General features: G+C 39.3%; 2 protein-coding genes across 3 annotated transcripts in view; both read right to left on the bottom strand.

Annotated features, from left to right (window-relative positions):
* Positions 1-18194, bottom strand: part of LOC125227120 (neural-cadherin-like) — a 144051-nt gene extending 125857 nt beyond the window's left edge. For both annotated transcript variants that reach the window (XM_048131338.1, XM_048131337.1), the window contains exons 1-2: positions 18107-18194; positions 9184-10503 (exon numbers count right to left, since the gene is read on the bottom strand). In XM_048131338.1, coding sequence (XP_047987295.1) covers positions 9184-10468 — 1285 coding nt within the window. In that variant the 5' untranslated portion in view covers positions 10469-10503; positions 18107-18194. The remainder of the gene's footprint in view (positions 1-9183; positions 10504-18106) is intronic.
* Positions 18195-21808: 3614 nt separating this feature from the next.
* On the bottom strand, positions 21809-23524 carry LOC125227254 (protein abrupt-like). Its single transcript, XM_048131513.1, has 2 exons — positions 22721-23524; positions 21809-22314 (listed from the first exon to the last, which is right to left on the bottom strand). Exons 1-2 carry the CDS (start codon positions 23406-23408, stop codon positions 22064-22066), a joined length of 939 nt encoding a protein of 312 aa, XP_047987470.1. The 5' UTR covers positions 23409-23524; the 3' UTR covers positions 21809-22063.
* Positions 23525-25625: the final 2101 nt, after the last annotated feature.

The following is a 25625-nucleotide window of genomic DNA, read 5'->3' as shown; positions in this document are numbered from 1 at the left end:
AACTGGTCTGCGACTCGAATCAACCGCCATAGCAGGTGGCTTAAACGCGGCATTAGGTCAATATGCATTGTTGGGCGCTGTTTTCAAATATTTAAACAGCGCGAACACTCGAAAGTGTCAACATTAGTTTTATAAACGCACTTATCTTCGTAAAGATAAACATTTTGATGAACAGCACCCATGTTGGTCAGTATGAGTACATGTCTAACACTTCGTTAGCGAAGTGTCCCTATTCAGGATGTGCCAATTGCGAATCCACCGGCCAGTGCTCTACACTAGACGACCGCCACACTACAAATCATATTCAATTATTGATTCAGCAGAGTGTCTCAGCGGCACCACAGAATATATAATAGTACAAGTACAGAAGGCCCACTGCTTTGATGTTCACGAAATGCCGCCTTTTTAAATGCCTACAAAATTCTAACAAAGAAACGAGCCGCAACGTGCGCAGCGTCGGATGATAGGGTTGCCTATGGATTAAAACTAATTAATTCTCAGATAAAATGTTATAAAATGTTATTCAAGTCTTGGGTACCTTCTAGGTATAGGTATATAGAGTATTTATATATTTTTCTTTAAGCCTTCAGCATCACGAGCCTTATTGAACTTCTCCGTGGGACTTAATCAATAAGATCTGTGTAAGATTGTCCTATTTTATTCATGATGTCTATTTAACTATTCATTATTAGCCATTCCACACGTGGACATCGCATATGAACATTAAAAAAAAATCGCGACGTAATGTAACAATAGAAAGTGCGAACGTGCGTTCCGTGAGAACGCACGCCAGCCCTGATTAGGCCGCGAACTCGCGGCCGCCAGCATGTACTTGTAGCGCGGCGATACAATCGCGAAGTGAGCCGCCCCTGGCGGCACGTCATTTGTCTTCTCAATGTAATGAAAAAGAGTTATGATATTTGAGATCATCAAGCTCAAATGTCTTGCTAAATATCAGATGATGTGTTAGGACGTTAGGAGCTATGTACTTTTTAGTAGTAATTTGTGTTATAATTTATGTATTATTAGACATAATTATGAAATTAACGTTAAGGGGCTCCACACTGTTTACATAGATTTTTGGCAAGTTTTGAGTTGAAACTCCTAAATTCTTCTCCTAAAGTCTTATAATTCTATCTGTAGTGCACTAAATACAAACAAAAAGTCTGAAGTCTTAGGGCCAGTTGCATCAACCACATTTGACAGACACATCATCGTCATGCAGCAAACGTCTATGGAACTTTCCATACAATTTAACGAATGCTTTAACGGTGACAGACGGTTTGGTGCAACTGACCCTTATATTGTCTTCTATTGTCTTCGCTTACCGCAATAGTTACTCATGAAATAAAACTCTATTTTCTTATAATTTTATCTGTAGTGCACTACAGATAGACTAACGACCATCGATTCTTCAATCTTTTATCTCTATTCGTAAGAGCCATATTTTGAAAAAAGTTAACACTTATTCTTTAATGAATTTTTTAAACATGGTCTAAAACAGCCATTCTCAAAGTGTGCTCCGCGGACCCCTAGGGCTCCGCAAAGTCTCTCTGGGGGCTCCATGTGAATTTTGGGTACCTGATATGCAACTTCAACTCTCTTCCATAAAACCAAATATTCACCAATTGTTAAAAAATAAAAAACAGTTCATGTAATACCTCACATTAGAATCTGATTAGATTTGACTATCATGATTGCTTATTAAAGTAAAGATTGCAATAAAAAAAAATAATTTAAGGGTTCCGTCAGATGTTTTACTTTCTAAAAGGGTTCCATGCGAAAATAAGTTTGACAACCGCTGGTCTAAAAGAAACCCTTTTATCGAAATTTGATTTTAGTGAAAGATGAAATACATGAAATCGACATATTTGGACTTTTCTAAAAACTCAAGATAGATTTTAACAAAAGTTATGACAAAAAAAACCGTTTTCGACCCTAAAATTGTTCAACTTTGATGGCAAATACCATAGAAACGATGAGCTGTGAAGTAATTATGAATGAGATACTAGTTTGTTTAAAGACAATGCTGTTAATATGATAGGCTTTAGAAACTATCATTATATCAATGGATTCAAATCGAAGGTCATTGGCGCAAGGAACGCCCGGTATTAAGATTAAGACAGTATATTAAATTTTAAAGTGCAAGGCGGTAATTTTACCATATTGCTTTGCTGTCGTTGGAATAATATTATTGTGTGCACAATTGTTCGATATTTTTTTGGTGTCACACAATGACATCTAGACCTTCAATAAAAAAACCGGCCAAGTGCGAGTCGGACTCGCCCACCGAGGGTTCCGTACAAACTTTCTTTCAAACTACCTAGTAAAAATAATCTCATATTTTCATATAACTCTAATGACTTGACTAGAAGACAAAAGTATAGGCACTAATGAGCATTAGTGTGTAATTGTGTATAGCGTCATCTCCCGGTCAATTTGCTAACTAATTTGCGCGACCTGGTTTTTCAGGGATAATTCTTTATAATGTTAACCGATTTAAACAGTTTTTACTTTATTGGACAGAAGATGGTTTACGTAACATCTCGTATTAATTTGAAGTACGATATACATCCGCAAGGGTGGGTAAATTGAAAGTAAAAATCTGAAAAGTTTTTTGTGAATTAAAAAAAAAGTATTCAAAATACAAACACGATTATATTTTTCCTGTAATATTTAGCATAAAACCAATGTTTACTAAAATTTTCATAATTTTTCGTTGGTAAACTTCGGAGATAAGGGGGGGGGAACGGTATTTTTTTTTACATTTTCTTTCAAAATTCATTTTTTTCCACAACAAAAAAATTATAAAAAATATCTTATTTACGTTCAATTTGAGCTCTTTCCAACGATACCCCACTTGACCTAGTAACTTGTAATTTACAGTTTGCCCCCCTTTCATTTTGGCCATTTTCTACAATTAAAATTAATATATTTAAAAAAATTATACTTTCGATTTGTAGAGGTTTACAATGTTCATAATTATTCCAAATTTCAAGTTGATAGCGTTAGTAGTTCTCGAGATATTTAGGAATGTGACAGACGGACAGACAGACGGACAGAGTCGCACCATAAGGGTTCCTGTTGTACCTTTTTGGTACGGAACCCTAAAAACATGTCCACAATGTTTGTAGACAACTGCTGAACAACTTAGCATATATATATATTATACATTAAATAAACAATACATTTTTAAACATAAACACTTAGCAAAGGAATTCACGATTGTTTAATTATATAACTAATATCCAATCCATCACAGTTTACAGTTGATTCATTAAATATAAATCGAAATAGAATAAGTAATAACCGAAGTGTGAAGTGAGTGACCGACACAATGAACCGACTCGATATACCACGGGAGTCAAAGTAAAGCAAAAAGGCTCGCGCGTGCCGACCGAAAATAAGTCTAATATTCAGTAGAAATGCTACCTCCATCATTTTACAGTTACGGAAATGACAAGCGAAATTTATCACGTGCGTCAACAAAAACGCACGATAATTTAGTACACCAAGGGCTAGCACATCATGAATACCTCGCCACGACATAGATCACACGTTTTAAATTGTGTTAATGACATAAGGACGAGTCTATCTCGCAGCGTCATGTGCAAGCCCTGCATTCCAGCGTTGTAGAGAATAGAAATTGTTTTAGTACTCGTTATAATTAAGAAATGAAACAAAACCGATTGAGCAAACTGAAACGCGCTTCCCGCAATTGATAGCTCTTGGGATTGATTCTTCTGCATTGTGCCGTCGATCTCACTGGATTAAAGTGCCGTCCACTTGAAGGCGCACCTGTTCCGCTTTATTGCCCCACTCTACTGCCAGATAAACATGTCTATAATAAGCTCTATAATCAAATTATCATCATTTGCCTGCACTATGACGTGTCCCAGCTGGGATCGGCTCGCCTTGTCCGTTTTCTTTACAAACCATTTGAGCGATATCCGGGTTTAAGGTCATTTTAAAACGTTGTAAGCCTTTCTGTGTGTGACACACCCCTTTTTCCGTACAAAATCAATACAAGTACTAGTTGATAAACACGAATAATGAAGGTTTCAATAACAACTTCAAAGCGTTTGATTGGTGGCACAAAGAGCGGAGGCGCAGGGTAGTACGGAATTAATTCGCCAATAGACGCTTTTCCAGACAAAGGTGCTTTGACGGGGCGCCCTCGAGTACCGACGACACTCTACTTGACGGCTTTTGCTCCAAATTGTTTCGTCCCTGTTTAACTAGGCAAAGATGCTTCACATATCCCAACTGGGTAACTAAGCTACATGAGCATGACACAAATAACTCTATGTTTATTTAACCTAAGACTTAGTTTTTCGGTTTTGACTCATAATTTGGACCTGAAAACGGGACTTGATCGCGTAACACGTAGTTTTATATTTAGCTCGACGTTTCGAACCTGACGCGACCTTCGTGTCACGGGCAGACGCTTTTTATTGGTTAATTAAAATAATTAAGTACGGTGACCACGAACGTAACGTTATGTTCAAAACGTCAACCCAAACAATACATAAACGTAAGTGTTACTGCCCGTTTTTGCCCAAAGCTCTATATGTATATTTATATGTAATTCAAAAATAATTTTGTTTTTAGGATTCCGTACTGTAAAGGAACAAAAGAAACCCTTATAGTCCGGCTCTGTCCGTCTATCTGTCTGCCTGCTTTTTTCATGACGATTATTTTACTTAAGTAACTACTTAGGTAACTTGTTTATTCGTAAAGCTAATTTAATATAAACTGATGAACATATTTCAAACTTAAGAAGACAGATTGAAGACGCGCGCGCTAGCCGAGATATAATGCTCGATCACGATATTTCAAATAAAAAGAAACAAACTTTAGTAAGGATAATGATTAGATTTCCCTGTACGGCCGAGGCGGGTAGTGCGCGCCTCAGGCGCCCACCCACCACGGCCTACCCAGAAATGTTTTAATTAAACAACTGCTCGATTTGTTTTGATAAGACACGATAATATCCAACTGGACCACGACTTTTTACTTTCCCGATGGTCCAGAAAGATTTAGTGCATTTTATTCCACGATTTACTGAAACGGCGCAGTAGACAGTTGGAATGGAAAGATCACGCCTCGTAATTGTTTAGTTGAATTCGTTTAACCGGTTTCTGCTACTAGTAAGTTTTTATAAACAGTCAAGTCACCATCGCCATAGATAAGACTGTTCCAAGATGACGGTTATTTCGAAGTTGGTGTTATTTTATGGAAGTCTATTAAATTATTCTTGTCCGTTCCAGAATCTTTTTATGATTTAATTAGACATACTACAGACGTATTTCCATTTACAATTTAGTTCTATAGAATTTACTGTAGGTTATTGCATTTTAATGTTATATCAACATAACTATACATTTTCACTTTAAAGCCTGTTTTGAAATGAGTTACTACGTATTTAATTTTATAAATCCTTTTCTATTTTGACAATAGAACGTGGATTCTAGGGAAAGGTAAAATATTTCAATTTTAACTTGTACTTTACTCGCGTATCCCGACCTGACCCCAGCAAAGTTTAAGTTCGTTCTACCTGGAATCATAATACAAAACAAACGAATCCTATGAAACACAGGAGCTACGGAGCTACGGAGTTATAGAAAATTCGATATTGTTCAACTTTGCTCGTTAGATGTGTACGAACGATATTTATTCTATTAAATTTTTAGCAAGAAAAGGTCTGATGAAAACACGATGAAAATGACGAATGTAGAGTCACTTGAAATAATTTATGTTACACGACGAAGCAAAGGCCACAAAAATATCTGATACTTATTTGTAGAGACTTAATAGCGTGTCACATATTTTTGAGGCCTTCAAGAAGGGACATGATTGCAGCATAAACAAGAGCAAAGACGATTAAATAACTATCTCAGTTTTGGATGTAAACACAACCTATCAGCAATAGGCATAGGAATTATTGTCAAAACAGTAATACTTCAACATCCTACATTTATCTCAGCTAAGTAGTCATCGCTCAGTTTAATCAATCAAAGCTAACATTCCACATCGCCGTCGTGCTCGTCACGGTAGATGGAATCGGAAGCGAGATGAGGCCGTGCGACAGGTCCCAGATTCTCCACGCATTCTGCACGGTGGTCGCAACCTGTCGCTTCCATTCCGCTACGACACGATTGTGCCTAATGGGAATTCCACGCAGACCACTGGGCAAATAATATGCACGCGAGGCGACGCGATTTCTTATGGTCATCACAGGCGCGTGCAGTCCTAACCATGACTGTCATTACTCAATCTAACGCAGTAGACTGCAGCTGTAACTAACCCATCCTAGGTTACACGATTAGGACACGAATGTGAATCCCACGCGGACCGCTGGGCATATAATATGCACGCGAGGCGACGCGATTTTTTATGGTCATCACAGACACGTGAAGTCTTAACCATGACTGTTATTACACAACGCAGACAGCTGTAGCTAAGCCATGCTAGGTCACACGATTAGGACACGATTGTGCGTAATGACAATTCCACTACGACAACCGAGCAAATGATATGCACGCGAGGCGATGCGATTTCTTATAGGCATCAAAGTAGGCGCGTGCAGTCCTTACCATGACTGTCATTATATAGTGTCATCACTCAATCTAGCACAGTTATAGCTAGAGAACTAGAGATATGCCGTCTAAGGGACCATCCACACCGTCGCGCCGCGACGCCGCCGCGCCTCCTAGGGGCGCGTCTTACGTCCGTCCTATACAAAATGTACTGAGGAGACGTTTTTTGAATTACATTCGGGCGGCGTGGCGGAGACGTCCGTTGCGCGCCGCAAGACATGCGTCTCATGAGTGTGGATGGTCCCTTATAGGTCATTTACGGTAGTATTCGATTCACATGCAACTTTTTTATGCGAGAGAAGGTTGTTTGTTGTTTAATAGTGGACTAATCAGCGAACTTGGTTACACTCCATTCGAGAAGGGAAAACTATTATGTCACTATACAAGAAAAGGCTAGCACTGGGGAATTCTTCAACAGGAGGTCCTCAGTTTGCGGCACACTGACAGCCAAATTACTAGGCGTTGCCGTAGTTAATGAAATATAGGAACATTGAACATAGAATAGAATAGAATAAACATTTATTCGTGAACACAGACAAGACAATAGCTTAGCATAGCATAGCAATAGCATAGCTTTCGACCCAGTAAATAACTTAGTTAATTGGTTTTCTTCAGAAAAAAGGAAAATCAAAATCTCTTAATAAAGGTAAAAGTAGGTAGGTATAAAGAAATTTTTCAAGAATTAGGAAGTGCAAAGTTTGTTTAGTAAGTACATTTTCCTCAATTGTGGCAGTAATTTGTTTTCAAGAGAGGGAGGATAAAATAACAAATACGATGTAAACCAAATTAGGTCGTGATGGGAACGGCATCGGCAATACAAATCGGGTGCAGGACACGATATGTCATGCTCTAGTGCGCCTTTAGATGCGCTTACAGGTGTATTATAACCCGGCAAGCGATCCTCGCCCGTATTCAAAAAGCACTTAAACAGAATATCTACCGAAGACCATTAAAATAGTTCGTCATGTGGCAAATAATAAACAAGTGAAGTCTGTTGCAGCCAGAACGATAAGCTTGGTGTAGGAACGTAGTTATAAGGCGATGAAGACATTATTCAAAATTAGATAACGATAAAAAAGCGAACCTTTTCACGGCGATAAAAACAAAAGTAGATGGATGCAATCAACTCGCTTGTACCATTGCAGACAAAACTATCTATAAGAGACCCTCTAACCATAAGATATGGTTCAAAGTTGATAATTTAATCGGACACGTCTTCGCTTGTACCCGTGCCTGCGGTGGGGCTCAAATTTGAAAGGGTTGCACGCCTGTGGCACCATCAACGCTCATAATTTTGATGAAGCTATTATTTTGACTGCATAGAGCATTCGATAGAGTCGTTCTCGATTTTAAACTAATGGGTCAGTCCATCCAGCATAAGGTATTCAATAAATATACTTTAATTGATAAATATCCGTGACTTCCGAGAGATCGTTTATGTCTTAGTACCGTAAAACCAAATGAATTTAAGTATAAACTATACGTGAATGTGATTCACTGAGAGGATATTTGCGCAATATCCATATTTGCAATTTGTAAGTTATCATACCTTGCACCGCAACTGAAAGCTTAATCCCATAACAATACCGGCAAATAACAATGGACATACTCCCTCGCTTCTTTAGTCCCCTGTCATTATCCCGCACCCCTGATGGAGCCGTCATACCGGACAACGGAAAAAATGAAACACCGCGTGTCATCGGAACAAAAAATAAAACAAAGCCGCGCGAGCGATTTGTTGATCGTGTGGAGATATTGTTTTTGTGAACAACGTGAACTGTGGGATTTCACCGTTCGCGGCAAAATAAGTTGAGCGACTGTATTACTGTGGCATGTCAAACCTTTGAAACTGTCAAAGACACAACATTGTGCCACAGATACAGCGATGCATTAGAAATTGGTAAACTGCAGCTGCTAATCACACCAATTATGAGTCCGTGCGCCCGTAGTTAGCTAGCTCAGCTCAGTTCTCCAAGTTTGTATGGGAAGATGAAATTCGGATCGGGCTAGTTTGCTGCAGACTCTTAATTTTTTTTTTATAAAAATCAATACTGGTATTTGGATGCAGAGAAGTAGGTCAAAATAGAGGTACAGAATCGCACATGTAGACGTAATTCTTGACGTATAATAAAACTTCGTACTGTCGGCTCTAGTCTGGGTCACATTCACATGTGTAACATGTGTTACAACTTTTATTAGTCAACGTTTGTGACAGTAAAAGGGATATTACAATAAAGATTGATGGATAAGATTTCCTAAATTAAAGTACCTACACGTTAAATTTATGCACAACTTAAAAATAAACTTTCCCGTACAAAAGCTTTGCATCTAGATATAACGTTCTTATACGTTTAAGTGCGTACAATTACATTTAGCTGAATGCAACAACTCTCATCAAAATGATCATTAACCCCTTATCGAGGCAATTAGTGACTAAAATTAGTTTATTTCATATATGCCCAAAACTTATTTTTAGGTGCCGTACTTGTTGCCGTACTTCTACAACTTTTAATAAGTGGGAGCAAATTTTCTGCAGGCATGTATGGATTAACCATAATAAATAGCAAAGCTTAAATAAACTTACCTCCATTTCCAGCGTTGGTGATGGTCACCCAGAAGTCAATTGTCTTCTCAGGTCCAAGCTCCTCATAGTCCCACTTCTTTTTAACTTTCACTACACCACTGGGCTCGACGGTGACCCACGGATTTTCGTCCCGAATTTTAAAGGTTTCGCGGTCAGTTTCCTTTTCGAGAGTAAACACAGAACGTCCTTCCACTTCACCATCAGCCTCGGAGAATTCTGTACGTTTAGTAGGTCTCACAGCACGTGTCACCCGGCGCTTCTCACGGTGGAGCGCCGGTAGTTCGGTACGTTCAGGTACCACGAAGTCGATGAAGACGCGCGCTGGGCGACTCTTGCGCGGCGGCGAGCCCGTATCGTGCGCCAACACCCGCACTTCCACTTCATGCCCATCCGGCTCACCGGCCAGGATCAACTCCCCAGTTTGCGGCACAATGACAGCCAAATTACTAGGCATTGTCAACGAGTAGTACACGCGATCTCCATCGGCATCATACGCGTGCACTTGACCAATATTCGAAAATCTCTGCCAATGCGCAGTCCCATTAGGTCCGTTTTCATCAATAGTGCCATTTACAGCGAAATAATAAACGTCTTGTTCAAATGCGGGCGCGTGGTCGTTTTCATCAGCGACGTCTATTCTAATTGGAAGACTAGCCTTATTAGTACCTTTCAAATCTGTCGCCTGAACTACTATTTCGTAGGAGCTTTTCTCTTCAGCGTCTAATGGACGAGTCGCAATAATCTCCACGTCTCCTTCCGTAATAACCGATCTAACTTCCGGGACGATATCTCCCTTGATCTTGTCACGTAGCGCGAAAATGGGATCTTCATTTCCTTTTACAATTTTGTAAGCGACGGGTCCTGAATCATGGAGTGATGTGGCTTTGATAGGTGGCAAATCGACGACAGATCCCGAGGGAGCGTTTTCTGGTATCTCTCCGCGCAACCCGTTGGTGGTAGGGAAATGGAGCATGCGCTTTCGATCGACCACGAGCAGTGGGACGGAATGAGCGGCGCTGCTGTAGGGTGTTTGCTCCAATATTGCGAGGTTCAGTGGGCGGTCGAGAAGAGGAGCGAGGTCGGCTATGGTCATCAGTAGGCCGTCGTCGAGTAGAGTGAAGTAGGGCTCTAGGTCGGGATCGAGCATCTTGTAATGGGAATGGTTGCCTACGAAGTGTCGGACGGCGTGTCCGGGGCGCACGTCGTGGGGCAGCAGCGTGACAGCGGCCAGCGGCGCCGCTAGGGCGCACAAGAGCGCCACGCCCGCTAGCATGCTGCAAGCCATCTCTAACTCAGCTAATCAGTTACTCCGTGTCATACCTAGAAAGGAAAAGGTACTCATTTAGAAACCCTATAACTAACCAGCCAAACAAATCTATTTCGTATACCTAACTACCTAACGAGTAAACAAGGAAACATCGAAATTTTTATCTGTAACATGGTATTTAGGTTTCCTCTGTATAGACTATAGTAATAGGTAAATTTGTACCTCTAACATTCAAACATTTAAATGAACCAGACCAGGCTAATCCAGAAATTAATATTAATAAGTAAGTATGTGATTTAATTTGTTAGGTACCTATTACCTTTGGAAGACCCCGTAATCGCAATAGAGTTCTGCGAAGTTTTATTTACGATTTAAATTAAATAAACAATGCTTGAGACGTGTAACTGCCGTATTCGAACAATACTTCTATATTTGTTCCAGATTTTCTAGAGCTTCGAAAGATGTGATGTAACTCATGTGAGTGAGATGTGAGTGTGACATAGCCAAATGATGCCATATTATACCGACCGGTCAAAATTATGTTTTTTAAAACAAAAACGTCATTAGTCATTTAATTATTGTTAAAATCGGGACTTAATAGCGTATGACTACATATTAAACTGACCTCTAAGTGAACTCCGATGGATTTAACATAGTTATACGCGATTAAATCCCGATTTTAAAAAAAAGTGTAATAATCGTGAAAGTTTAAAGTTGAGAGGATCTTTCTATTATTGAATGTAGACAAGATACAACATTATAATTAAATAGACATTCGCTACACGTACTTTACTAGTAGGTATTGGGTCGTTCTATCTTTTCGTGCCGATTTGGTGTTTGAGCTCGGATCAAGTGTTAAAATGATTCTAATGTACAAGTGGTTATTTTTAAAAGTTGTATTTCAAGTTTTAAACATAAGGCGAGCATGTTAGAAATTTGCTAACTCTAATACTTTTTTTTATAAAAATAAAAAACATACGAAAACTTCATTTCCCTCTTACCAAAAATGGCGTATCATGAAGTTCAAAATTACAAAACTCCCATAATTTACAGACAAACCCCCAGTTTTCTTTATTGATTATAAGTAAGTATATAACTAATAATATATAAGTGCATATTCCGCTTAGCTAGCGTGCATCTTTGATAGAGAGAACGCACTTTTTAATTTTGTCACGCGCGCCATTTCATTTCCAGTCGAAAAAATTGTCAGACTTGTCGAGTTTGAACGCGCCTTTATTTACAAATACCCGTGATCCCCGCGTGTCTCTGCCGCCTCAGCCTACCACGATTTGTCAATGGGGAAGGACGCACGTTAATGGTTTACCAACAATTTCGATTCTCCTCATCAAAATCCAGTTTCGTCCTGGGTAAGTACTCATTACCATCTGGTTATTATTTTGACATTATGTAATGAAAGAAATTTCTTGTCAAGTTAATTAATTATCATTTGGGTATGTCTTCATTTGGCTTGCTTGGTGGCCTTGAAGTCCGAAAGACGGTGAAGATATTTGAAATAAACGTTAAAACTTCATTCCGCTCCAATTCATTTCCGTCCATTTCCTTCCAATTTTAGCGTGGAAGGGAATGAATCGGTTTGGAAGGAAATGACAATAATGGGGCTACAGAGGGGGGAACCAGGCTATCCGCGTACCGTTTCAGAATGCTACGTCTATTTCAGGCACTTGAGCCATCCACCACCGTGTCGGACCAACGGCTATCGGATCAGGTGCGCGTCATTCAGCAGTCAAAGCGGCTGGATGACGCCACACTTGATCGGCTTTGCTAGGCGGCTCTCGCTGCTCGCGTGGTCTCCGCTTCTTCCTCTCCGCGGAACTTCTGGCTGGCAACGAAATTTCAACAAGCCCTCGATCTTGGTTCCAACTGGTGTTACTTTCTTGCTCTATAAGTCCGGTAGTACCACGGAAGCAAAAAACTATAGACCCATTACGTGCTTGCCTAATGCCTACACTATATAAGCTCTTTCCACCTATTTTGAGAGCAAAAATTAGCGCGCACATTACCCCTAACAATATTTTGGCTTCCGCTCAAAATGTCTTTGGTAGGGTTGGGTCCCGCGGTATTAAAGAGCTCCTATTAGACATGACCATCTGTAAACAAGTTAAGCGGAACAAGAGGGCCATCTCGGCCGCTTGGATTGACTATAAGAAGGCACATATTCGGTGCCTCACTCATGCATGGAGCTGTATAAACTTGATGCAGCTTTAATATCCGTCCTGGCCGCATGTATGAAGCAGTGGACCACCAGTCCTTCGTCAGCCAGGAGACAGGGATGACCCCCTTGGCCCGCCGGACTTCATACTGGAATATTCCGGGGTGACATTTGAGTCCATAGTGGTTCTGCCAAGCTCTGAATCCTCTCGGCACTCTGCTGAAGGATTCTGGGCTAGGTTGCCAGCTTCAGAGAGAGGGTGAAGTCATTTCTCACCTTCTGTACTTGGAGGATCTCAAACTATTTGCACCGAACACCCAAGATCTGATGGTACTATTGAAAACCACAGAAGTTTTCTGTAGTGTTGGTGTCGATAAGTGTGCGGATATGCATGTCTAGCGGGGGAAGGTAGTAAATTCAGAAAATGTACACCTTTCTGAGACAATGTCGTTCAGATCTCTGAATCAGAAACCTATAAGTGCCTACCTTGGTAGGCCACAGTCGTTGGGTATTGAGGATGATGACTTTAAATAGTCGGTGAAGGAGAGCGTTTTTTCAGTCGGCTCACAAAAGTCCTTAACAGTATTTTGTCAGGAGGCAACAAAGTGCGCGTCTTTAATGCTGGGTAATGGGCTCATATACTCTTTTGGCAAACTAAGGTGGCCCCAGACCAAGCTGGACGCCCTGGATCGGAGGGTCTGCCTACTGCTCACCATAACTATACTGTATTTCTATGTCCTAACTTGTCTTATGTACAATAAAGTGTTTACATACATACATACACACATAGTATATATGTTACACTCATGAGATTGTACATCCCACGGAAGTGCGGAAGTCGAGGCTTCCTAAACGCCAAAAATCTCCACAACCTCGAGGTGTACTACCTCAGGAATTACTTAACAACGAGTGTGGGATGCATCGTGATGTGGTGGCAGTAGACAGAAACCTCACGCCGCTCTCCTTGGCGAAAGAAAACTGGCGCAAACCTGTGGTACTAAGTACTGCGGACCGCAAGGCGGCATGGGAGAGCAAGCCGCTACAAGGGTGGTTCTACAAGGCCCTCACGGGACCAGATGTAGACCTAATCGCATCATTGAACTAGTTCAGATTCGGGGACCTCTTTGGAGAAACCGAGGGTTTTGCCTGTGCAATTGCGGACGAAGTTATGATGACGAACAACTACCGGAAATATATCCTGAAGGACGGTACGGTCGACATTTGTCGGGCATGCTGCCGTCCCGGAGAGTCACTCTATCATCTCGGGTTGTTCTCATCTTGCTTAACGGTGAGTACTTGTACAGTCATAATCTTGTAGCCAGGATTATTCACCGGCAGTTTGCTTTTCAATACGGTCGTGTGGACCGCGAAGTACCATACTACACTGCCGTCCTTAGTGACTGCGCCAGTTATCGAAATCGGTCATACCACGCTCGCTCTATTGGGATCGATCTATTATCGCTGACAGGACTATTATAGCCAATAAGCCTGACATTGTGGTACTTAATAGATCGACCGCAACGCCGGGCCGTGCTCGTTGACATCACCATCCCCCATGCTGAGAATCTCGTGAAAGCCGAGGACAAGTCCAGTATGTACCTAAACTTGGCTCACGAAAATTTGGAAAATATCAAACAGTTAATTATTTTATATTATGAAACAGGTAAGTATTTACTCGTTTTATTTTAAGCCTCCATCTTTGAAAATATAATCAATTTCATTTCCATCCTTACGTAGTTCATTACCTTCCCATGGATTTTCATTTCCATCTACGCCTTCATTACAATCCTTACTTTTTCTTAGAAAGTATAACTAGTATAAAGGTGCCTTTCACTAAAACATAGTTACTATGTGTATCTACATTCGCAATATCAAAATAACGACCATACCTTTAAAAGAAAAAAGTTATCACAAAAAACGCCAAATCGGCACGAAAAGATAGAACGACCCATTACAAACATCAAATATTCTTTAATTTGATAGAACAATCCTTCTCTTACCTAGATAAAATACCTAATTACCCTAATTATCTAACTAGATTAAGTTCAGTCAAATTCGTAAGCTGCCTCTGTCTACGCCTTCAAGTATCTATTACAACTTAAGAGGGCTTTCATGTGAAAAATAGTGAAATCGCAACCGAGGGCTTAATCATACCGTATGTGGTATCAAATTAAAGGACTTTGCGAGTACTTTACAAATATATAACATATTATAGGTTTTTTTTCTACTTAGTCTAACAAAATATCAGAAAATGTCCAAAAGACGTAATAATTGTGACGGTGAAGGCTCGTTTTCAAAAATTACGAAAAATATATAATATAAATTTATGATCACTGAGGTCATAAGAGCAATTTTAGTAAACGTTGCAGATTAATTTTGTACCAAAGTTATTTCGATGTGATGTAGATTTTCAAAGAAATTGTCACTTAATTTTAGGTAATATCTAAAAAAATTGATTTCGTCTTAGCTTCGTTTGCTCTTTTTCAAAACCTTTTAATAAAAATGTAGTCTGAGAAGATTGTAGTACAGGATATACGTTACGTATTATACATTTACCAGTTTCAGTTTTCAAAATTGTCCAAATTTTACAAATAAGATCGACTAATTCAGCGCTATACGCGGGTTTTCCTAAAGTTAAACGTGCATCAGAGAAAAAAAACCGGCCAAGTGCGAGTCGGACTCGCGCACCGAGGGTTCCGTACAAACCTGCAAGGTTTACAAAGTTCGTTCATTACGACAATCGAGTCATAATATATATTTTGTAATGTAACTAAAAATTTAAGGTTTTCGGAATTTTTCCTTTATGTGTGCTATAAAACGTTGCTTCATGCCAAATTTCAAGATTCTAGGTCGACTGGAAGTACCCTTTAGGTTTTGATTCCCTTGCGAGTACTTGCGAGTTTCAAAATATGCAGCTTAAATTGCTGTTTCTTTTGATTACGTTGACATAGAAGTTTGATTTTGTTACAGCTTAAAGGTATTATAGACCTGAGTATTTGGTATGAATTTCAATTTAATACCTCTGTTGGTCACCACAATTTTTGTAGCTTCCACATAAAAAACTCAACTTTAACTTTCACTGCATCATTTATTTCATAATAAAAGTAAAAAATACATTCAATCCGCCTACATATTTTTCTCCATTTTCTTTCTTCTGTTTTCTATTGTTTTTAAACCATAAACAAGTTATAGACTTTTTACTTTAACCTTTCACATACAAAAAGTTTTAATACAAATTAAACTTGTGTTCTGTTCTGAACAACCTCTACGCGTTTATGAGGAAATGGGTAGTAAGGTTAAAATTATTAAAAAAAATATATTATGTGATGTAACTAAAAATTTATGGTTTTCGTAATTTTTCCTTTATCTATGCTATAAGACGTTGCTTCGTACCAAATTTCAAGATTCTGAGTTTACGGGAAGCACCCTGTAGGTTTTGATTCCCTTGCAAGTGTCGAAAATTTGCGGCATAAACGGCGTTATTTTTTGATTGCGTTGGCTTAGAAGTTTGATTTTTTCACAGCTTCAAGGGACAGTAGACCTGAGTAAATGATATAAATTTCAGCTTCATACCTAAACGCGTTCCTGAGAAAAAGGGTCTTGACAGACGGACGGACGGACAGACGGACAACAAAGTGATCCTATAAGGGTTCCGTTTTTTCCTTTTGAGGTACGGAACCCTAAAAATCATAAATAATGTAGTGAGTTAGTTTTCAAAAATCCTGTCTGATAAGAATCAAGATAATAAGATGCTCTAATTGAAATTTGAATTAAATATATCTATTTGATAACGTAAAGTGTAGTATTTCACCGACTAAAACTGTAAATTTTACATTATTTTGACGTGTTTCTTGAAAGCACCCTTAATTTTATTTTATTTCAGGAGTTCTCTAACTTATCGCAGCCACAGTCACAGGCCGCTAACTTAGGCTTCATCTCGTTCAGGTACAATTCCTATCCTAATAAATAGGTAGTTACTCAGGCATGTTTACTATAATGTAACTAACCTTTTTCAGACCCCTAAGACTTCTTAATAAGGTCCAGAAATGTCGAATGTATTCCTAATGTAAACTATGCTAGCAATGGAGTAGGTACATCAGTGTACCCTTTAAATTGCTCTGCCCATGGCTACTACACCCTCGCTACACCTGTACAACCTGTCCTGTGAATATGAAATATGAAATAACCCCTAACCTATTAAAATTTTGAAAAAACCCCCGACCGCGACCTAGTGGACCGATTTTCATGAAACATGGCTAAGAACACTCCCGACTAACACAGCTTTCAATTAAAAAAAACTAAATCGAAATCGGTTTATCCGTTCGGGAGCTACGATGCCACAGACAGACACACACACAGACAGACAAACAGACAGACAGACAGACAGACAGACAGACAGACAGACAGACAGACAGACAGACGGACAGACAGACAGACAGACAGACAGACACGTCAAACTTATAACACCCCGTCGTTTTTGCGTCGGGGGTTAAAAAATATAACAGTTACGCCTTTTTATAAAAGCACCGGTTGAGCCTTTGATTCATTTTTAACCCCCGACGCAAAAACGAAGGGGTGTTATAAGTTTGACGTGTCTGTCTGTCTGTCTGTCTGTTTGTCTGTCTGTGTGTGTGTCTGTCTGTGGCATCGTAGCTCCCGAACGGATGAACCGATTTTGATTTAGTTTTTTTTGTCTGAAAGCTGAGTTAGTCGGGAGTGTTCTTAGCCATGTTGTATGAAAATCGGTCCGGGGTCGGGGGTTTTTTCAAAATTTTAATTTTGTGGTTAGGTTATCACTGTAGAGGTTATAGCTAACTATACAGCTGACCGAATAGCATCAACGCCATCAAAGCAGAGCGTTGCGTGGAAAGTTGTCAATGGCATTCGCAATGGGGTAGTAATGGAGTCATGACATGTGAGTACGAGGGCGCGCTCGGCATCGGCGAGGGCACATGCAGAGCTTTTATTTTAAGCGACGCTGGCGTCTAGCGGCCGCTCGCGCCCGCGCGATCAATACTGCCGTCGCGCCATCGCTGCGCCGCGCGCCCTCTACTACCAATCTTGCCATCAAATATTCACATATTCATTTTCTGAATAAAACCTCCTTAAATTCCAATCAGAAACACACTCATCCACAGATTGCACTGTATCCTCACAGACCGATGAACAAAATACAAACACTAATTCGCCAATAGGATTCCAAAAAGAAACAACACGCAAGGTTTAATATTTTCACTAAGATTTCACCATTCATCCGATAATTTGTCACAAATATAGCTTAAAATGCACGTATAGCACTAAATTTTAATTGAAATTCAACAACTTAAGTCATCTTTCTAATTAATTCGGGTGTAAACATCTCAATGTAAACAAGCTACCTAAACTTCACACACAAAACTGGGTATTTTGCAGTATTTACCATACACAATGATCGGTTCTATGCAATTTATATTTAAATATTTTAACGTAATTAAATAGATACGTACTTAATAAAACGACAAGAGTATAACATCGATATCGAAGCGTTTGACAGATGAACGCCGGCAAGCGGCATACAACCCGAACGCAACGGCGGCGAAACGCGACTGACGAACTCGCGTGGCCGCGGCGCGCGCGCGTATCGAGCGCCGAAACGCCCTCTGCCACCCTCCGCCCTCGCCACCCTAGCCCGGCTGCGAGCTTCAACCCCCTTTGCTTAGCTGCACTAGCTCCCATTTCTTTTCGTATTCTGCTATAATACAAACAAACGCCACACTCGCGTAGCTATTGAGTTGTTACTTTGACTACCACCTATTCACGGAGTGTCCGGACGATGCCTTTGGATACCTACGCTACGTAGCGTAGCAACTATAGTCATGTATGCCTCTCAACAGTCTCAGCCGCAAAAATCAGTTCTTTGAACTCATTAGTGGCTTAGATAGGTGTTCATAAGCTCGTAAGGGAGCAAAATTTGTTTACAGCGAGGGCGCTTATTGAATCCTGAACTAGGCCAGCGTTTCTATAATTTAATTCGATAGTAGCGAGGGCTTCTAAAATAGAATATTAAGTGTAAGTGTAGCGGGGGAATTAAATGTTTACGTACTGGTTTTCAAATCACTTAATTAATTTATTCCAAAATGCGTATTAAGCTAAAAAAATAATAAATCAAAAAATAAATAAACTTTTTAACAAAAAATAAAACCGCCTTCAAAAATAAGCGCGTTACAAAACACGGAGAAACTAAAAAGCAAAAAATAATAAACCTTTGAATTCAGATTTCTTATCGGATTGCAATAATCTAAACATCCAAATTATAAACAAATCAATTACTTTTGTAGTCGGTACCAGACCTGTTCATCGCCTTGCTATTCCTGTTTGCACCACCCAACCATACGCAGGCTGGCACCGACTCCAAAAATAATTGATTTGTTTATAATTTGGATGTTTAGATTATTGCAATCCGATAAGAAATCTGAATTCAAAGGTTTATTATTTTTTGCTTTTTAGTTTCTCCGTGTTTTGTAACGCGCTTATTTTTGAAGGCGGTTTTATTTTTTGTTAAAAAGTTTATTTATTTGTTGATTTTTAGTGGTTCCTATTGATATTCTATGTATCAGTCCGAATATAAGTACAGTAGTGAAAGAATTATCCTTTAACTCCTAACCATTGAGGAGTTGACCTTCCATCATCAGCTCAGCCACATAAAGTTATCACCATCAGGCGTAAATACTGGTGTACCTTTGAAAAATACACTAAAAACATTACATGTGCCTATAACATTTGAGGAGTTCCCTCGATTTCTCCAAGATCCCATCATCAGACCCCGACTTGGTGCCAATGGGACCATCTCGGGGTTATACCTGATTGAATGAAAAAAAAATGTTGAAAATCGGTCCATGATTCTCGGAGATATCGAATAACATACATACAAAAAAAAAAAAAAAAAAAAAAAAAAAACATTCAGTCGAATTGAGAACCTCCTCCTTTTTTGAAGTCGGTTAAAAAGACAACAAAATCGGGCCCTAAGTACACCAAAAAAAGTATATTACCGCTAGTGAGAAGAAAGGTACAACATGGCATGCGATGTTAGTGTTTTTTATCTAGGTAAGTACTTAGAAAATTTGCAATGTCAGGTTGGGTTCCAGGGAAATTAAATAGGAACCTAAGTATCTGGATGGAGTCCAAAGCTAACGTTAGAAATGTATTCTATTAGGTACCTACCTAATTACTTACCTCCATTTCAGTTTAAAAATGCTACTTATAGGTAAATATTTACCTAGAAGGCACCTATGTAATAGTAACTAGTAACTAGATGAGATGGGATGATAATGGCCCCATAGTTTCGGTTTCTTCTCTCACTCGTAGATTAAACCTAGTAACAAACTTAGTAAGTAATTAATTTTGGTTTCGAATCGATAAAGTAGGTAGGTACCTACCATAGCTAGGCATTAACTCGTTAATCCGTTAATTAACGAAATTAACATTTCGATTAACTTTTAAGTTATCTTTAAAAAATGTTAACGGACTCGTTAACTTCTGTTAAATTACTCCGAGTTCGTTAATCGTTTACTTTAAAAGCCCGAAGTACGACAAACAAAGTTTTGAAATCGATCGCTAAAAGTGATTATAAAGAAGTACGGATTGTTCAGTTTTACCAACGTTGATTCGGTGAATCCTAAGTTTTACTATGGCGACTGTTCTAGTGATAGGGCAGCAAATTCGAGCACAATTTACGAACACATTCACTTCCATAGCCTCTTCCACCTCAGTTCCAACACCACCAGCATTACGCTTCCGCCTGCTGTGATCTTGCAGCTCTCCTGACACAGCTTTCGGCAGTAGCTCAGGCGATCACTGCCTTCCACATGCAGCCTAGAGTTCAATAGGCTTGCTGTACTTCGGGCTTTTACAGTAATACATATAAAATACATTATAATGGATTACAGATACAACTAAATACCTACAGTAAAATTCAACTTTTTTCACGTGTTAACGGATTATCGATTAACTTTAACTTACGTTAAATTTGTCGAAATGTATCGCTTTAACGATTAACGAAGTTAATTTTTTAGTAACGGATTAGCGGTTATCGAAGTTAACTATTTGATTAACGGTGCCCAGCTATGGATTACGACAGGCCCAAATATTCATAATAAAAAATGTAACAACCGTAAGAATCTAAAAAAGTGGTCAAGAGCATGTCGATCATGTCGGGCCATGCTCAGTTTACTAAGAGTTAGAAATATATTTACCCTTAACTTCGTATTATACCCATAGTTTTAATTTTTAGACCCATAGTTCAAAGTTCAAAATATACAGGGAGAGGACATATTTATAGTCCCACAATACGCTTAAGAAGGGTTGTGTTGTGGGTAATTCATAATGGATGTGGTACCTAATCGCTCCTCCTCCTTTCGTTATTCCAGCATTCGCCACGGCTCATGGGAGAATGTCCGCTTTTGACAAATATTAAAATACTTATATGTACATAAAAAATCCACGACTCGGGAACAAATATCTGTGCTCTTCACACAAATACATACCCTTACCGGGATTCGAACCCAGAACCACGTCTTAGCAGGCAGGGTTACGTACCCGCTAGACCAGGCTGGTCCTTCACCCTTATAGATTCTGTAATATAGGCCTACATACTGGCGACGATATACATACTTACGTAGGTATATCAAGTTTATAATGTAGATATTAAATGTATACAGGGTGTATTTTGATAGCGGGTCAGTGAGGGCAGCAAAGCGAAAACGGTCTGAGGAGACCTTCCTTCAATTCACTAATAAATGTCCTTACCGGAATTGAAACCGAAGTCCATCTGCTTCACAGGCACGCCGGTCGTAACTTTTTTGCGAACCACAACTTCTCAGGGCAAATTGCTAGTAGTATTAATTTCAAATACCTTTGAGCAAGACTCGCTTCTAGCCTGCTGCATGTTACTGGCTTGGCTACAAGTACATAATTATAGGTAATTAACAGGAGCATAACACTAAATATTTTATCACAATTGCAAAGTTGCCAAACCGACTAGTTTGGACGCTCATTTTAATTTATATAAATTTTCACATTTTCACTGAAGATAAGAAGTATTTTTCTCAGTAAATAAATATCATATTCACAATAAAAGCCCTGTGACTGTGACACTTCAGTGACAGTCATACTTTTGTAACGAATAAGGCATTTGTCAATAAAACCAGAAATAATAGAAACAAGTTTATTATAAAACAGTTTTATAGACTAGTACAAAAATAGCAAAGGCTAAAGCACTGAGCAAAATTTTGTGACATTAAATACATTCTTTAAATATACTTGATAATTCTTAATAATAACTCTGAAATGTCAACAATATTTTTAAAGGCATAATGTACCTTGTACATTAATATAAAATAGTTTAAAAATAAGGCAGTAACAAGGCTACCATTAAAACAATTATGTATTTTTAATTTAGCATATAACTATACATGGTGAGTATACTGTTTGGGAACTGTTTCCGTGGCATTTTTGTATCTGATTTCCTTGATTGTCAATTGTTTTCCTTGATGTATTCTCTGGAGATGGCTTCTCATATCGTATGACCGGGAGAATGATCGATGGCAAACTGGACATTGAGTTTTTCCGGCGTGTGAGTCCTTGTGTAGAGTCAGCGATGTTGGGTGCTTAAATCCTTTTGGGCATAATTGACAACGAAATTTAGCCAAATCAGATTCTGTAACAAAATAAAAACACATTTTAGAGACATATTATCATTATTACATTCCTATGTTTAATCATTTCATATTCTTTTCACAACACCAACTAGTAAAGACTCTCTTGGTTCTTTAAAAACTGATGAGAAAATTGCATTTGACCTAAAAGAGTTCAAAGGAACTTCATTTCATACAAATTTTAACTTGATGCAAAGTTTGCTGGTAGAATTGATATTTAAATGATAATTTTAATCATAAATGTTAAATAAATTGATGGAATTGAACTGACTTGATTGGAATTCACATTCACAACCCTCAATATTGGAATCTTATGCTTGCTAGGTATAAACGAATTGTGTCATGGTTAAAAAACAACTTGACCCCCTTGTAAAACCAATAACTATTGTGTTATCATTATCAACTCACCTGAACTGTTTTTATCTGATAAATCTTCTGCTGATGTTGATTGATTGTCAACTTGCATGTCCTCACTGGAAGTCTGTCCAAATTTCTGTTGCACACTTAGAGTCTCATCAGGTTTAATTTTTTCTTGAACCTCATTCTCCACTTCAGGCTCGGGAATAATTCTTATTGGAGTAACTTGTGGAATGTACACCTCCCTAACAGTTTGCATTGTCGCTAGGTTAATAGGCTCCTCATTCTGAACTGGCAGCTCCTCAGTAAATCTAGATTTGGCACTCAAATCTAGTGAAGTGTTATCAGTTATCCTGAACAAGGCTTTAGATGGTTCATCATCAGCATTATCTGTTAAACCTTTCACTTCCAGAAGCTCAGCAGTCATCAGAAACGATTCCAATTGTTCTTGTAAGATATTAACCTCCCCGTGATACATGAAGTTCACGATAGCGTTAAGATCTTCAAACTTCACATTCCTAAATATGATCACAGGGTGTTGACAAGGGGTCTCTTTAAAAACCTGTCTGAAGTAGTTACTGCACGCTGATAACAACATCTTGTGGGCTTTAATTTTACCTCCATCACAACACAAGGTAACATCCACCAAATCGTTCTCAAATCGCAACACGTTGAACGCTTCAGTGACGTGGGAAACATAGTTATTCCAGCGTAACGACAACTGCGGAGCATTATTCATGTTATATCTTGTAATAACCAAAGGATGGTGATGAATTCTTAGACAAAACTGTAATTAAAATTGCTGACGAACTGAATAGAAAGATAACAACAAAATCAATCAGCCAATCCCATGAATACTCAACGAAAACGGTAATCAGAAAAAAAACTTGTCAGTTTTGACAATTCGTGCGCCCATTTTTCTAATTATTTATTTTCTGATTGATTTTGTTGTTATCTTTCTATTCAGTTCGTCAGCAATTTTAATTACAGTTTTGTGTAAGAATTCATCACCATCCTTTAGTTATTACAAGATATAACATGAATAATGCTCCGCAACGCAGCTTGTGGCGAGCTGTTAGGGAACAGCGACCCCACGTACCCGAGTGCTCCTGGGGAGTTCTGTTACCCGCAAGGCGGGTGGGTGGGACAGTACTCTCTACAGTCTCTACCTCTGGCTTGCCTTGGCTGGCCGTCCAGAGTGGAGTCGTTAGGGCTACATGCCCCAGGGGTGGAAGTGAAAATTTGCATAAGACGCGAGTTGGTACAGTGGCTTAACAGCCACTGGGCAGAAAGCGGTGTACAGGTGTACACCGCTTTCTCGACACCCTTGAGTTCTCATACCGGTGTTGCCCTGGAGCCATTTTGGATGTCGCTTTTTGTGGGGGCCCATCTTGTGGGGACGAGTCACCGTCTGCCGGAAATAAAATTGGATACCGTTTTATTAGGCAGGCGTCCGGTTTTTTATCCATAGCCCAGTATTTAGTCCATCACTTTCATCAAAATAGCCCAGTTCATTTTAGATTCCATTAACTCTCAAATAGTCCTTACACCCTGGCGGGTGTTGCCTCTGCGTGTGTCCCATGATACGGGTAAGGGCAACATCCACTCGGTGTACCCCTTACATTTCATTAAAGTGTCGAAAGGGCCTCTACGCGTTGGCTTCGGCCCCGCGAACGCCTCCCAAAGGTCCGGAATACCATTGTTCCGTGATGGGAAAGACCCGAATACTACTTAAAGTTCTGCAAAGAGTAGTAGTTTGGTAGTAGTTTCGGCTGTTCCGGTCGAGTCACTTATAGTCTGACAAAAAAGAGTAGAAATCAAAAAGTAGCAATATGATTGTGTCGTCCCTTAAAAATCTGTAGAGTTATAGATTAACCTATTAGGCACTGGTCCCACCCTATCTTCTTAGTAGTTTGTGGCGTACAGTAACGCTCGCTCGTACTAGCCGAGAGCTGATCGGCCGTTTTCGAGCGCTCTCGGGCCGAGTCAGTCGGTTATGTTTCGGTTGCGGTCTCACACGGATCGCTTTGCTTTCATTGTCACTTCTCGACTCTTCGCTCCTATTCTGTTGCGCGTGCGTGAGTGTACTAAATGTACTAGAGAGCAGAAATTCTGCTACTACTCTAACTACTCCCAAATGATTCTGCTGCAGAATCATTTGGGAGAAGTTCGGTCTAGTACAGTGCAGGGAATCGTGTGTTTTGTACTATTAGTACATGTCCTACACAAGCCTAATGTAAACTTTCGTGTGAAACGTGTAGTGTATACGTGTGTAATTGTGTATACGGAAAGTTATGTTTTGTTATTTCTATTAGGTAATGAAATCTTTAAATAAGGTGGCAGATTATAACAATCGATGCTTCGGTGTATATACATATCTCTGATATCGCGTGATACTCTGCAGCCGGACCACCACGCTTTATTGTGCTCAGATTACCATGGTGGAATGTACCTCTGACATACCCCTTGTACCTCGTCGGAAATGACATGTACCTCAGTAGTTTGCCAGAAATATGCATTTAAAAGGGGTCCGGCTGGGGAGTAGTACTCCCCAGCCGGACCACGGCTGTACCCGCTCATATCACTGACTTCAAGATATAATTTAACTATCACAAGAATGTACCTGTTACATACCCGTGAATAAGTTGTTTATTCCTTTTAAAAAGTGGCCTTATACATTATTTTTCACACATTAAAATTTTTGGTTATCGCGGTTAGTACGCGATTTCGTTAGCGCCTGAAATATGTGAATAGCAATGTTTTGCGTTTATATGAAATTGCGGAAAAATCTCATAAGGTATTACATCGACTTAAATTCAATTGTATATTTAGTATACATAATATATGTAATATTTATTACAGTATAATCTTTGTGTTATAACTTTCACATCATAAATATGTATATTATAATTCCGAAAAACTCATCGGTACGAGCCGGGGTTTGAACCCGAGACCT

The sequence above is a fragment of the Leguminivora glycinivorella genome, chromosome 6 (genome assembly GCF_023078275.1).
Source record: "Leguminivora glycinivorella isolate SPB_JAAS2020 chromosome 6, LegGlyc_1.1, whole genome shotgun sequence".
NCBI classification, from domain to species: domain Eukaryota; kingdom Metazoa; phylum Arthropoda; class Insecta; order Lepidoptera; family Tortricidae; genus Leguminivora; species Leguminivora glycinivorella.
Note: the sequence above shows the minus strand (reverse complement) of the source record. Positions and strands in the feature narration are given on the sequence as shown.